This window comes from Berghia stephanieae, chromosome 8 (genome assembly GCF_034508935.2).
Source record: "Berghia stephanieae isolate SIO BIC M18660-M18661 chromosome 8, UCSD_Bste_1.3, whole genome shotgun sequence".
NCBI lineage: Eukaryota > Metazoa > Mollusca > Gastropoda > Nudibranchia > Aeolidiidae > Berghia > Berghia stephanieae.
Window position 1 is genome coordinate 36,661,524 of NC_088367.1, and position 14,819 is coordinate 36,676,342.

The 14,819-nt window shown below is 40.2% G+C and overlaps 1 protein-coding gene across 1 annotated transcript in view; it reads left to right on the plus strand.

The window, feature by feature from the left end:
• The first annotated feature begins 13,416 nt into the window (after nt 1-13,416).
• The window catches only part of LOC144978998 (uncharacterized), a 1,794-nt gene continuing 391 nt past the window's right edge, over nt 13,417-14,819 (plus strand). The window contains exon 1 of the mRNA XM_078925617.1: nt 13,417-13,901. Within this exon, the coding sequence (XP_078781743.1) occupies nt 13,417-13,901 (485 nt within the window). The remainder of the gene's footprint in view (nt 13,902-14,819) is intronic.

The window sequence follows — 14,819 nt, forward strand, 5'->3', positions numbered from 1 at the left end:
AAGTGCAACCAAGCACCACAAGATGCAAACCACCTCGTACTAGATTGCCCAGAGACAAGGGGGGAGAGTTATTTAACCTTTTGTGTTTTGAGTTTGAATTTATTGGAGTGTCTGCACATTGTCATTAGTTCTGATCTTTTGTTTAAGGTGTTATTGTTTCTGTGGTTGTGTAATAGTATTTCCAGTTTCTCTGCCAGGCACAGGTTGCATTTTCTAGCACCGCATCTGTAGGGGCTGCTCTGCCTGACAATCTCCCAGGTTATTGTTGGTGTTTTATTGGTGTTTATCTGTTCCCAATAGTGCATTGCTAATTTGGTGTTTTTTGCTTTGCTTTCGTGTGTTATGGAGGCCTTGTGATTGTTGTATCTTGTTTTGAATGGGGGTTCTGTGCTGCCGATGTATTGTGCTACGGTGTTGTCCGTGGCTATGGTGCTTTGTAGACTATGGCGCTTTTTTTGGCAGTTTCCTTTTAGAGGGCAAATTGTCCTTCTTGTTCTTTCTGCAATGCAGTTGTCTTTATTTTTAAAATATTTTTTTTTTGATATTGTTCGGTTCTGATATGATTTGTCTGTTGGGGTTGGTAATAACCTGTTTCATGTTTTGTGCACAGCTGTAGCTTATCTTGACGTTGTTTCTGTTGATTAATTTGTACAGGCGGTTCAAGGAACAGTTTGCCGATATTTGAAGTGGCTGCGTTGTTGAACGGCGGGTTATGTTCCTTCTTCTGTTTTGTTTTGATGTTGTGGCGTGCATCACATTTTTATATTTCAGTGCTGAGCTGTTTGAGTGCCATTTCATAGTCGTGTTTTGTTTCATTGAATGTCTTCATTTGAAGAGAGGTTGTTTAGCCGCTGTTCTATCATTGTAGGTATATGTTTTATTATCGTGGGTGGGTGGTTGGAGTGTTTGTGGATGTATAATAAGGCGCTGTTGGGTTTCTAACACAGCAAACTACCCACCACCCCACAAAGACCTAAATGCTTTCGAATACGAATTATTCGTCCTAATTCCTACCATCAATTTAAAAAAACAACAACTCTAAATTCCAAAATACCTCGCCAAAGACGTGAAAGAAATTAAGAAATCTAAAATTTGGGGGCCTTATTCTTCACATCTTTATTCTATGCATAGTCGAGTTAGCTCTTCAGCGCTCATTTTAGACCATGAAAATGATGAAAGAAACTACTGGTAATTAAGTCTAACAATCAAATGTTCCGTGTCACCTTGGCATAATACCGTTACACCATCGCAAGAGATAGTGAAGACCAGATGGATCCATTCGCGATTGGAGAGCTTGAGTCTGCGATTAAACAACTAAAAGCAGGAAAAGCAGCTGGGCTTGATGACATAGCCACAGAAATAATCCAACATTTTGGGACAGAAACTAGACTGTGGATACTGGCTCTCTTCAATAAATGCGCAGAATCCTGCACCATCCCAAAATTATGGAGACAAGCAAGAGTGGTTGCCCTGTTGAAACCAGGAAAGGATCCAAACAACAGGAAGAGCTACCGTCCCATATCCCTCCTATGTATTCTATACAAGGTGTATGAACGCATGATACTGGCTCGCATCACAACGGATGTGGAAGATAAATTATCACCTGACCAAGCAGAATTCCGACCAGGAAGATCCTGTTGCGACCAGCTTCTTAACATTACCCAATACATAGAAGATGGGTTCGAACAGAAACAGGTTACTGGGGCAGTGTTTTTGTTTGTTTTTAGGTGTTTAACGGCGCTTTCGACACTATTTAGGTCATTTAAGCGCCCGTTTCTGTCTTATTAATTTTTATCGGCCTTGAGGGGCCATAGCTGCTCAAAACGTGTACTGTTGTAATAAAATCTTTATAAAATCATAATAGTTACATGTAAGTTTTGTAAAAATATCTATTTACAATTTCTGCAGGAGTTCACATTCCTGCAGATACTTTAAAATTGTAAGCGGATCGACCGACTGGAACAGAGACTTCAAGTCTCTGTTATCATAATGTTGTGACCTTATCTGTTCTAATTCTGTACATTCAATTAAAATGTGTTGAACTGTGAGGTCACAGTTACATCCTCTGCAGAGGGGTTTTTCATCCCTCTCCAGAAGGAAACGGTGAGTGAGGGCAGTATGTCCGATCCGGAGTCGAGTTATTTTTACCTCGTCTCTTCTTTTTAGCCCCGAGTTGGGTCTGGGGCCGAGGTCACTTTTAATTTGTTTTAATTTGTTATGTACATCTCGACTCCAGGATCGTTCCCATTCCTTTCGGACATGTTTTTTTTATATTGATCTTTAAATCCGCATGTGGGATTTTACTGCCCTCTTGTAATTCTTGGCTCACTGCCTCTTTTGCCAGTCGATCCGCTTCTTCGTTCCCCTGGATACCCACATGACTAGGTACCCAGAGAAAACAAACTTTCTTTTTTTTTAATAAATAATTTATTTGCACCTTCCAAGATACTTATGAGTCTTGGATCGGTGCAATAAAAATTTGAGATCCCCTTAAGTACGGACAACGAGTCAGACAAGATCAAGAATTTGTTTTTATTCGATCTCTCAGCCAAACGGAGAGCATTTAGGATTGCTCTCGATTCCGCTGTAAAGATCGAAACATTTCTATCCAGGCGAAGTGATCCTGTGCCTTCCGATGAGTGATAGGCACATCCTACTGCATTTGCGCTCTTTGAACCATCCGTAAATATGTGAGTATGGTTTTAGTATGTTTGTAATATTGCTTTTAGTGTCTGTTTGTAAATATGTGGGTCTGTTTGTGATTTTTCCAGTTTTGTTAGGTCCAAATTTATGTTTGGTCTATGTATGGACCATGGTGGTGTCTTTGCCTGGACGTATGGATGTATCCTATCTAGACTGATGTTCATGTCTGCGATGTCTTTTTTTTATTCTGCAACCTAATGGTGGTGTCATTTTTGGGTGCTTGCGAAATTTTTCTTATAGTGTCCTATCCGTGTAGTGTACGTGTTTGTGTGCTGGGTTGTCGTGCAGCGATGTGACCTTAGTAACATACTGGAGAGCCAGTTTTTTCCTCCTGAGATGGAGAGGTGGCTCATCTGCCTCAGCATAAAGGCTTGCCACTGGAGAAGTGCGGAAAGCCCCGAGTGCCAAGCGCAGTCCCTGATGATGAATTGGGTCCAGCATGCCTAAGTAGGATGGTTTTGCAGAGCCGTATACAAAAGATGCGTAGTCCAGTTTTGATCGAATAAGGGTTCGGTATATCTTTAGAAGAGTGTTTGTGTCCGAACCCCATTCCATGCTCGACAGAACTCTCATTATTCTCATTGCTTTCATGCATCGCAGTCTGAGATCTTTGATATGGGCGAGGAAATTTAGTTTCCTGTCAAAGATCAAACCCAGGAATCGGGCTTCGTCCTTTACCTCAATTCTGGAATTGTTGAGATAAAGGTCAGGCTGTCTAATGCAGGTGCGTTTTCGGCAGAAGTGGACAGCTACTGTTTTTGATGGGGAGAAGGAGAAACCATTGAGATTTGCCCACTCCGACAGTTTGTTTAGTTGGAGTTGTAACTGTCTCTCAATGGTGTCCATACTCGATTTACTTCGATAGCATACAAGAAAGTCATCAACATATAAGGAACAGTCAACATTCTGTCTCATTGCATTCACTATTGAGTTTATTTTAACCTCAAACAGAATGGGAGACAGAATGCTACCCTGTGGAACTCCCCCTTCCTGATCAAATGGATCAGAAAAGGTGGATCCTGCTTTGACCTGAAAGGATCTGTTGTTTAAAAATGCTCTGACAAACATTGGAAGGTTTCCTCGTAGACCAAGATTGTGCAGATCTTTGAGGATTCCGAATTTCCAAGTTGTGTCAAAGGCCTTCTCGAGGTCAAAGAAGATTGCTACCAAGTGCTCACCTTTGGCAAAGGCCTCACGAATGAAGCTCTCTAGTCGAACAAGGTGATCAACAGTTGATCTGTTCTTTCGAAAGCCACATTGGAGGTCGGAGAGGGAGTTGTTGTGTTCCAAGTAGAACATCAGACGCTTGTTGACCATTTTCTCCATCAGCTTGCATAGGCAGCTGGTGAGGGAGATTGGTCGGTAGTTTGAAGCGTCCGAATGGTCTTTCCCAGGTTTTGGGATTGGAATCACGGTGGCCAGATTCCAACTAGGTGGAAAAGTCTGTGTTGTCCATATCTTGTTATAGATATTCAAAAGGACAACCAGACTATCTTGTGGAAGATGTCGGAGTATTTCATAACTGATGTTGTCAGGACCCGGTGCTGTGACATTTGTGTCACGAAGGCAGGCACCCAACTCCTCAAGTGTAAATGGTTTGTTGTAGTCTTCAGTGTTTGTAGATGTAAAGTTTATTGGGCAGTGTTTGTAGATCTAACTGCGGCATACGACACAATAAACCACAGGAATCTCCTACTCAAGCTTGCTAAAGTCACCAAAAACAACAGAGTTGTGAAAATGATCGAGTCCCTCCTCGCTAACAGACGATTCTTTGTAGAAATGGATGGAAAGAAAAGTAGATGGCGATCTCAAAAAAAATGGACTACCTCAAGGATCTGTACTAGTTTTTGTTTGTTTTGTTTTTAAGGGTTTTACGGCGCTTGCAACACATTTAGGTTATATCAGCGCCAGTAAAAAGGAAGAAAATGGGATAGTAAAAAGTTATAGAATTACAATTACAGCACCCAAGAAAAAGTAAGACATAGGGGAACTGGGAACAAATAGGGATCAGATGTAGATTCCAAGAGCATACCACCAATGTACTTAGTTTGAGATCACCTAAAAGTCTCATCCAGACACAAGCACAGGTCCCAACTAAGAGGAATACACTCAAATGTTTACCAATCATATAATATAATATGTAAACTAAACATAATACAATGCATAACAGAGAGATGATTTACAAGGAAAAAAATATCATCTCCCAAAAGTATAACTATACATTCGACTGTTTCCCTCCCAGCCAAGGAGCTCCGGCAAGGATCAGGACAAAACTAAGTAATCTCATTCCAAGACAATGACAGGAAACAATTGGGAAACGGGTATGGGGGGATAGAAGACACAGCATGTACCTCCCTGCCCACTATGGGAGGTCAGGATCCCCACCCAGGATCTGTACTAGCTCCAACATTATTTAATATATATACAAATGACCAACCAAAATTTGAAAATGTTAAGAGGTTCATATACGCCGATGACCTGTGCCTTGCCACACAATCAAGAAATTTCAAAGAAATTGAAGACAAATTGTCAGCTGCCCTGAACACGCTCACGACCTACTCATTCAATGCCAACCCGAGCAAAACACATGTTTGCGCATTCCACCTGAATAACCACCAAGCAAACAGGAAATTAATTGTAACATGGAATGGTGCAGAAATTGAAAACAACGACTTCCCTGTCTACCTTGGAGTTACCTTGGACCGCACACTATCGTTTGCTCAACATGCAAAGAAGATTAAGGGGAAGGTAGCCGCCAGGAACAGCCTGCTTGGGAAACTTGCAAACACAAGATGGGGAACAGACCCGAAAATCCTAAGGACAACGGCCCTGGCACTTTGTTACTCCTCGGCCGAGTATTGCTCACCAGTCTGGGCTAGGTCAAGCCACGCCAATAAGATAGACCATGAACTAAACAATGCTTGTCGCATTATTATTGGGACACTGAGACCTACCCCCATACCAGCCATCTATAGACTAGCGGGGATAGCACCACCACACATCCGCAGAGACGCACAGACCAAAGTCCAGAAATACAAACAAGAAAGTGACACCAGACATCCTCTTTATGAGCATAACATCGTGCAAAGGAGACTGAAATCTAGGAAAAGCTTCCTGACAACTGAAGGCATCCACCCAGACCATGCAGCCATATACAGAGTGCATTCATGGAAAGAATGGGACTGCTGCCCAAATGATGCCATTCAGGAACCCAAAGAAGAACTGCCAAGCGGAGTAAATCTCCCCATGAAAGATTGGTTGACACTGAACCGGGCAAGGTCTAAAGTGGGGAAGATCAAAACAACCTTACAAAAATGGGGACTTTCTTCAGACTGCCGATGTCAATGTGGACACACGGCTCAAAACATGGACCACATCCTCACGAGTGCGAACTTAGACCACATATCAGTGATATGGACCTGAGAGGCTGCACCCCTGAAGCCATCCAATGGATCCACCACTGGCGCGACACGATATGACGATATGATGATGATAATACCGTTTAGAGACGATTGGTCACATGTCATATCTCGAGGGTGTGGAAAAAATTGTTGTTTTGTTTTGTTGTGTTTTTGAGGGGATTTTTTGTTGTTTGTTTTTTTTTTAAGGCACTGCAACACATATGGGTCATCAACGCGCTAGAAAGTAAAACGATATATTTAGATAAAATAGAGAACCGAAGCATATATTGGAGAGAAGTCATCAAACACCTAGTTCTTGATATCCGGATTAACGATAAGACAAAAGAATCAAAAGTATCATCTCAACAATAAATTAAACATATTTATTTTATTTTACAAAACTTTATCTTATGGAATAATATAAACGAATGTTATTGTCATACCAAAATTGGAACTATAAACAAACAAAATGGTACTCTCTCTCTCTCTCTCTCTCTCTCTCTCTCTCTCTCTCTCTCTCTCTCTCTCTCTCTCTCTCTCTCTCCTTCCCTCTCTTTAATCGGTCCATTATCTCATCATAGATTATTCAAACGAGTCGTATTCAGAAATGACGCTTGTCATAAGGAACAAATTAAAATCATTATATAACATATCAATAATTGTCAATTCATACAAGAGAAAGCTCCCATTGATAAACAGGCCTTCCACCCTTTCGGTGGATGATCCCCATAAAGGCCAAGAAGAAGAAAAAAGAAAAATATCAACAAATACTTCTCATTCAAAGACTGACAAGGAAACTGTGCAAAAAGGGAAATTAAAAAAAAAAACAGCAAGAGGTTGACAAGAGAAAATAACATGACCTACAATCAGCAAGAGGTTGACAAGACAAAATAACATGACCTACTACAAGCAAAAGGTTGACAAGAGAATAACATGGCCTACAACCAGCAAGAGGTTGACAAGAGAATAACAAGACCTACAACCAGCAAGATGTTGACAAGAGAAAATAACATGACCTACAACCAGCAAGAGGTTGACAAGAGAATAACAAGATCTACAACCAGCAAAAGGTTGACAAGAGAAAATAACAAGATCTACAACCAGCAAAAGGTTGACAAGAGAAAATAACATGACCGACGACCAGCAAGAGGTTGACAAGAGAATAACAAGATCTACAACCAGCAAGAGGTTGACAAGAGAATAACATGACCTACAACCAGCAAAAGGTTGACAAGAGAATAACAAGATCTACAACCAGCAAAAGGTTGACAAGAGAAAATAACAAGATCTACAACCAGCAAAAGGTTGACAAGAGAAAATGACATGACCTACGACCAGCAATCTGGGACCTCGAGTAGTCGTCAGGGTGGTCTCAGGTTTAAGAATTTTTGCCAAGATGAGGTTTATTTAAATCGATCGATATTTGAAGGACGAGTTTTCTGGCCAAATTTTTAAATGCGGTTTTTTCCAGAATACGACAGTTAACTGGTTAAAGTGCATAAAATTTAAACATTAATTTGATCATTGTGACTTCAATATTATGTCACTTCATCTCATTAACAAGATAGCAGTTTGACACGGCGGGACACAAATAGTCTGGGACAATTGATGCTGCGCGTTTAGGTAAAATAATTAAACCCAAAATACCCGTGAGCAGGAGATAACGATTAATAGAATTTAGTGAGAACTTATCATTAAAATGGCTATCTAAAAAACAAAAGCAAAGTGACGTATTTCGTTTCATCTATACGGATAAAAAGCCATGTGAAATGAGGGAATGATAGAGGGAGAGCAGATTGACATAAGACAACCCCCCTCCCCCATCCTCCTGATTTAGGACATTTCAGCGCCAATAGAACGGAAGAAATAGATTGGTAAACAATTTTTAGATTTACGATTAAAGCACCCAAGACAGGTAAGACAAAGGGGGATTTTACAGATAGGGAATAGATTTAGATTCCAAGATCAAACCAGCAAGAGTTTGAGATCACTTAAAAGTCTCATCCAGACACAAGCACAGGATCCCACTAAGAGGAACACACTCAAAAGCTTACATTATACATTCAAAACAACAAATGTATATTTCAATACATAACATACAGTTGTTTTTCAAGGGAAAAAATAGCATCTCCCAAAACTATAGAACAATACATTTGACTGTTTCCCTCTCAGTCAAGGACTCCAACAAGGGAAAAGACAAAACCAAGTAATCTCAATCCAAGACAATGACACAAAAAAAAAAACAAGTTGGAAAACAGGTATAGGAGTATAGAAGACACAGTAAGTGACCTCCCTGCCGACTATGGGAGGTCAGGACCCCGGGAAAGCAAACATTCTCAATTTCTGAGGTAGGTAATCAAAAGCTGTGAGGTATGTTTCAGAATTAAGTTTTTCTGTCACACTGTACTCACATAATATTATGAATAACTTTGTATTTACTATCAAAGGAAACTGTATTTAATTACCTATTCAACATAAGAACCGTTTAGTTCCACACACTTCTGCATTTGGTGTATCCAACGGTCAAAGATGGTGACCAGTGGCTGTTTGTCCAAGGCCATGATTGCATTCCTAATCGCCTCTTGAATCGGGTCCTCGTCTTCAAATCGTTGACCTCGCAGCATTGTTTCACCTTAGGGTCTTCTATGTGGGGCAGGATCAGGTGAATATGGTGGGTGGGTGTTCCAACAATTCCCACGATTAGCCCTCGAGAAGCTCGTTCACGACTCTTGAATAGGTGTTTGTCAGGATGCAGAATGACGCCTCGTTAAAGCAAAGTGGGTCTTTTCTTTTTCGTATCGCTGGTCTCAATTTGTCTTTAAGAACGAATTTGTAATAGTTTCGGCTAACAGTCTGACTAGGTGGGACAGGTCAGTTCAGTATAATGCCACGTGTATCGAAAAAAACAACAAAAAAACGATGTGCATCACGTTCTTCTCTCCTTGTTTCCTGCGAACATTCTTCAAGTCAGATCTCCCACCTTCAACACCATTGACCCACATTCTAGCCGTTTGAATTGAAGGAGCATTGTGCTCCAAAACTTTACAAAGGTCTCGGTGTATTTCGACAGCAGACTTGAGAAGAGTTGAAAATTTGATGACAACCCGAACAATAGCGTGAGAAAGTTACATCAATATTTTGTTCTGTCATTTTCCTTTGATTACGCTTGGACAAGGAGCAAAAGTACAAAAGAACTTGCGACTTCACAGCTCTATGACACGACAACCAAATATGCTTGAAATTTGGAATCGATATTTCTTAGATATGACGTCATATTGCCTCAAATTTCGGTGGTTCTAGGCTGCTTATTATCAAAGTTATATAAGAGGGAAACTTGGCTTTGAAACACACCTTGTACAGCGCTCTTCAACGTTACATAAATCAAATTTCTCACCAATTTGGTGAATTTGAATCTCTCATTTGATATTTCCTTTATTTATCGTAAATTTACTCCATGTCCTTTAGTATGGACAGAAACTGTTATCCTCCAAATAGTGAATGTCCTTGTTTCATACTCTAGACCAAATCGGCATATAGTATAGGATCAGTGTTTGTTTGAATTTAGGAGGTGTTTTTTAAGAGATTGGACGGCACTTGCAAAACAAATGGGTCATTTAGGCCTTATAGTTAAACGATAAGACAGCTTTAGATAAAAGGGAGTACTGGAGAAGACGTAGAATAAATGTGCGTCTGTACAGTCTGAGAGGGGGGCCCCGATAGCTCAAATGGTAGAGCACTCACTACACGCAAAAGGACCGATTGATGTCCAGAGTTTTTCCGCCCCCCCCCCCCCCCCCCCCCCCCCCCGTCCACCCAGAAGTGATTGGATAGCTGGATCAGGCGGAAAGTATTTTGCGATAGCAATCAATTGTTATTGTCAGTCTCACATAGCGGAAACCGGCTAAACTCCGGCTCCATGGGTCTTATTGCCCTGAAGGTCTAGAGCCTGAGACAAGAATCATCGCTTCACATGGATCTTTGTTGAAAATGAAAATACATTTGGGTTGTTCCTATAAAGCTTTTCTTGCACATACGCACTTTATAACGATTACCACAACTTAAACATAAGACATCTGATAGAGTGATGATTTACAAAGAAAAAAACAACATTATCTGACATTTTTACAAATACATGACAGCAGTGGCCATACAGGGTGGAACTATTTTATCTCAGTAAAGGACAGTTACAGGAGTGTATAATGTTGTTACGGCATATGAACTCTGAGGACTACAAGGTCTAAGTGTATTTTACCACAAGTACAAAATAAAATAAATAAAAATAATTAAACTTCCCTTTATTCGTCCCATGTGGGGAAATTTGTCTTTAGGGTCTATTCCAAGGGAAGACTGGAATAACCCCGGCGTCATCCGCAGTACAGCGCCGCAAACTGAGCTCGGGCGAGGTGACTTGCTCAAGGCCACACAGTGGGTATTCGAACTCGGTATCTTTCGGGTACGAAGCAAAGACCGTACCACTGGCCCCACAATATAATTTCCTTCTCATAGCTTGTGACGCAGCGTCACGAAAAATCAATTAATTGTGTAACATTAAACTGGGATTATTTTTATTTGTAGCAAATATTTTTAAAGAGACATAAGAAATATGTAATATCAAAAATAAGACAATGATAGTTGACTCTGGTTAACTTTAGAGGTTAAAGCATTCTACTGCATTATAAAAATAGCAAACATTCTACTTAAAATCAGTTTTATCCAATATTTAACTTACCGCATGGAATGGTCCAAAAGCGCTTAGAGCCTGTGACAACGGGGTGAAGCCCGATATAAATGCTATGTTTTATTATTATTATTATTATTATTATTATTATTATTATTATTATTATTATTATTATTATTATTATTATTATTATTATTATTATCATTATTATTATCATTATTATTATTATTATTATTATTATTATTATTATTATTGTTATTATTATTATTATTATTATTATTATTATTATATTATTATTATTATTATTATTATTATTATTATTATTATTATTATTATTATTATTATTATTATTATTATTATTAAACCTGACATTGGATTTTTTTCTTATCTGGCAACTTCGAGAACTTAAATAGTCTGACAGATCAGTTGTCCTATCCTAAGACGATATGGTCAAATACTGGAGGTTGGAGAACTGCACTCTTATCACTACCAGCGCCTGGCGAAACACTCAGGGTGCAACTGTAGGAGGAGTAGGAAATTTAGTGAACAAACAGAGAAATCTCTAGCTGAAGTCAGCTCTGTCAACTTGCGGATAATGGTAGCTACCTTTAATGGAAATCACAACAGTGATATCAAACTACGCGCCGATTGAGGGAAGTGTAGAATGCGAGACCCATTATAACAAACTCTCAGAAACCTGCAATAAGATTCCCAAGCACAACTTCCTAATTGAGTGTGGTGATTTCAATGCTCATATTGGTGAAAAGGATGCACCATTCACGTACCATGAAAGCATCAATAGCAACGGCTCTTTTCTCCTAGAACATGCCAATGAAAGTAACCTGGTTATCACAAACACGCCGAGGAGAAAGAAGAAAGGCAAGCTATGGACATACATGTCAGACATGAATGGTAGAAAAACACAGACTGACTACGTCCTAGTGAATAGAAAGTGGAAGAACTCATTCCACAATGTTTGTTTTTGTTTTTTGTTTTTAAGGGTTTAACGGCACTCGCAACACATTAAGGTCATATCAGCGCCAGTAAAAAGGAAGAAAATGGGATAGTAAAAAGTTCTAGAATTACAATAAAGCATCCAAAAAAAGGGAAGACAAAGGGGAATTGGTTCAAATAAGAAACAGGTGTAGATTCCAAAAGCACTCTATCAAAGTACTTAGTTTAAGATCACTAAAAGTCTCATCCAGACACAAGCACAGGTCCCCGCTAAGAGGAACACACTCAAATGTTTTACAAATCATATATAATATAAAGAAAGCATAATACAGTGCATAACAGAGAGATGATTTACAGTGAAAAAAATATCATCTCCCAAAACTAACTATACATTCGACTGTTTCCCTCTCAGCCAGGGCATCTGGCCAGGACAAAACCAAGTAATCTCATTCCAAGACAAAGACAGAAAGCATGTTGGAAAACAGATATAAGGGGATAGAAGACACAGTATGTACCCCCCTGCCCACTATGGGAGGTCAGGAACCCCACCCAGATTCCACAATGTCGAAGCATTCAGTAGCTTCAGTAGCCTAGGAGGAGATCACCGTCTCGTATCTGCCACAATTCGCAAAGTGAAGTATGACTGGTCCTCTCTAAAAGACTCAACTATACAGAACCAGTATACTATAGAGGTGAGGAATAGATTCACAGGACTTTGTACAGGAGAAGAAGATCCAACGGAACGATATGAGAAACTCATAAAAGCAAACCGAGACACAGCAGAGAAGCTAGTATCGAGGAGAACAAAAGTCACAAAAAGATCCACCTCTAATCACCCACTGATTGTTGAAGCTAGAAAGGAAGCTCAAGATTAGATGCCTTCAACCAACACCAACAAACACCAAACTCAGTAAACAAAGAAAGATAGAGGATATCAAAACAGAAAATACAAACTGTCTATAGGGATATAGAGGAACGAGAGCTAGATAGTCTCATCCAGGAAGTGGAGAAAGCCGACGAGAGAAGCAAACATGGTGAAAGCTGGAAACTGATAAATAGAATAACTGGTAGGAAAGCAAGTCGACAAGGGATCGTCAAGGGTAAAACAAAAGAAGAAAGAAGGCAGAAATGGTTCTCACACTTCCAAACACTTCTGGGAGAAGATCCAGTCAGAGCAACAGAAGATGATGTAGACCTAGACCCAATTCTTCGAGATATCTGTATAGACGAGAGTGACTTTACAGTGTATGAGATAAAGAAGGCCAAAAAGTCTCTCAGTGATGGAAAACAATCCGGACCTGATGACACCCCACCTGAAGTATGGAAGTATTGTGACTTAGATGATATCATGTTGGAGTTTACAAATGGATTACTAAACAGGAATGAAAAACCAAATCAGTGTTCGGAAATTGATCTGATTCCAGTCCCAACGGAAGGAGACCTAAGTGATACTTCCAACTACAGGGGAATCAGCCTTGCCGCTATAGTTGCCAAACTCGCCAATAAGAGATTGACCCTCATCTACGTTCTTGTCAAAATGGCTTCAGACCAGGAAGATCCACGACTGCTCACCTCCTGGCATTGAGAAGGTTAATAGAAGGAGTAAAAAGTCACAACAAGAAGGCAATCATTCTATACGTAGACTTTAAGAAGGCCTTTGACTCGATACATCGCCCTACCATGACGAACATCTTAAAAGCATATGGTTTACCTCCTAAACTTCTCTCTGCTATTAAAAGAATGTATGAGAACACACGGGCAAAGGTTATCTCTCCAGATGGTGAAACTGAGCTGTTTGAGATCAAAGCAGATGTGCTTCAAGGTGATACATTAGCCCTCTATCTCTTTGCAATTGTCCTGGACTATGTGATGAGAAAGACCTCCGCTGGCATGGAGAACGAGCTGGGCTTCACGCTACATAGACAAAGAAGTAGGCGCAATCCAGCTATGATTGTCACGGATCTAGATTTCGCAGATGATCTGGCTCTACTGAACGAGGAGATGGACCTGGCACAAGAAGTCCTCAATAGACTTGAAACTGAGGCTGAACGAGTTGGACTGTGCTGTAATGCTAAGAAGACAGTTTTCCAAACCTACAACCAAGAAAGGCCAATTAGCATACAGGCAAAGAATGGAGAATGGCTGAAGGAAGTTGACAACTTCAAGTACCTAGGAGGTTGGACCCAAAGCAGTTCCTCTGATATCTCTGTCAGAAAAGCATTGGCTTGGAGTGCCTGTCACAAACTCAGGAAAATCTGGAGTTCAAACCTACAGAGGGAAATAAAGAAGAGACTGTTCCCGGCAACGGTAGAGTCAGTGCTTCTATATGGAGCACCAATATGGACTCTAACTAAAGAGCCCTTGAGAAGCAACTGGACGGCTGCTACACCCGTATGCTGCGGATGGCCTTCAATGTAAGCTGGAAAGAGCACATATCAAATGAAGAGCTCTACAGTGACCTCCCCCCAGTGACCTCGAAGATACAAAAGAGAAGACTGACACTTGCGGGCACTGCTGGAGACACAAGGAGGAGATTGCAAGCAGTCTTGTGCTATGGGAACCACCTGAGAGAACCAGAAGCAGAGGCAGGCAGAATAAAACTTACATTGACTGTCTGCTAGATGGCACAGGAATGGACAACAACTGGGAGCTGCGTACGCTTATGGAGGACAGGACAGAATGGCGAAGACTTGTGGCTCATGTTGAGCGCCCCGAGGGGTGGCCTAAGTAAGTAAGTAAGTGTGTGTCGTAAAATAACATTCTAGCAGTTTATAATCATACAACATAACAAACATGAAAAAAAAAGAAAGAAAAGAAACAGTTTACCGGGCGATTAAAATGAACATTATTTCATTTTTTATCTTTTCACAATGAAAATTATTTGATTTATAACAAAACCATAAAAGCATTGCATAAAAAGCGGAAAGTAAAAAAGACTGTTAAATAGTAGGAAGAAATGTACAATCCAATACAAAGACATTATGGTAATAATTATCATTTACAGTCTACTACCAGTTATTCAGCCTGCTTTGTTTTCAACCAAAACTGCTGAATAACTTAAACAGTTAACTGCCGTAATCTAG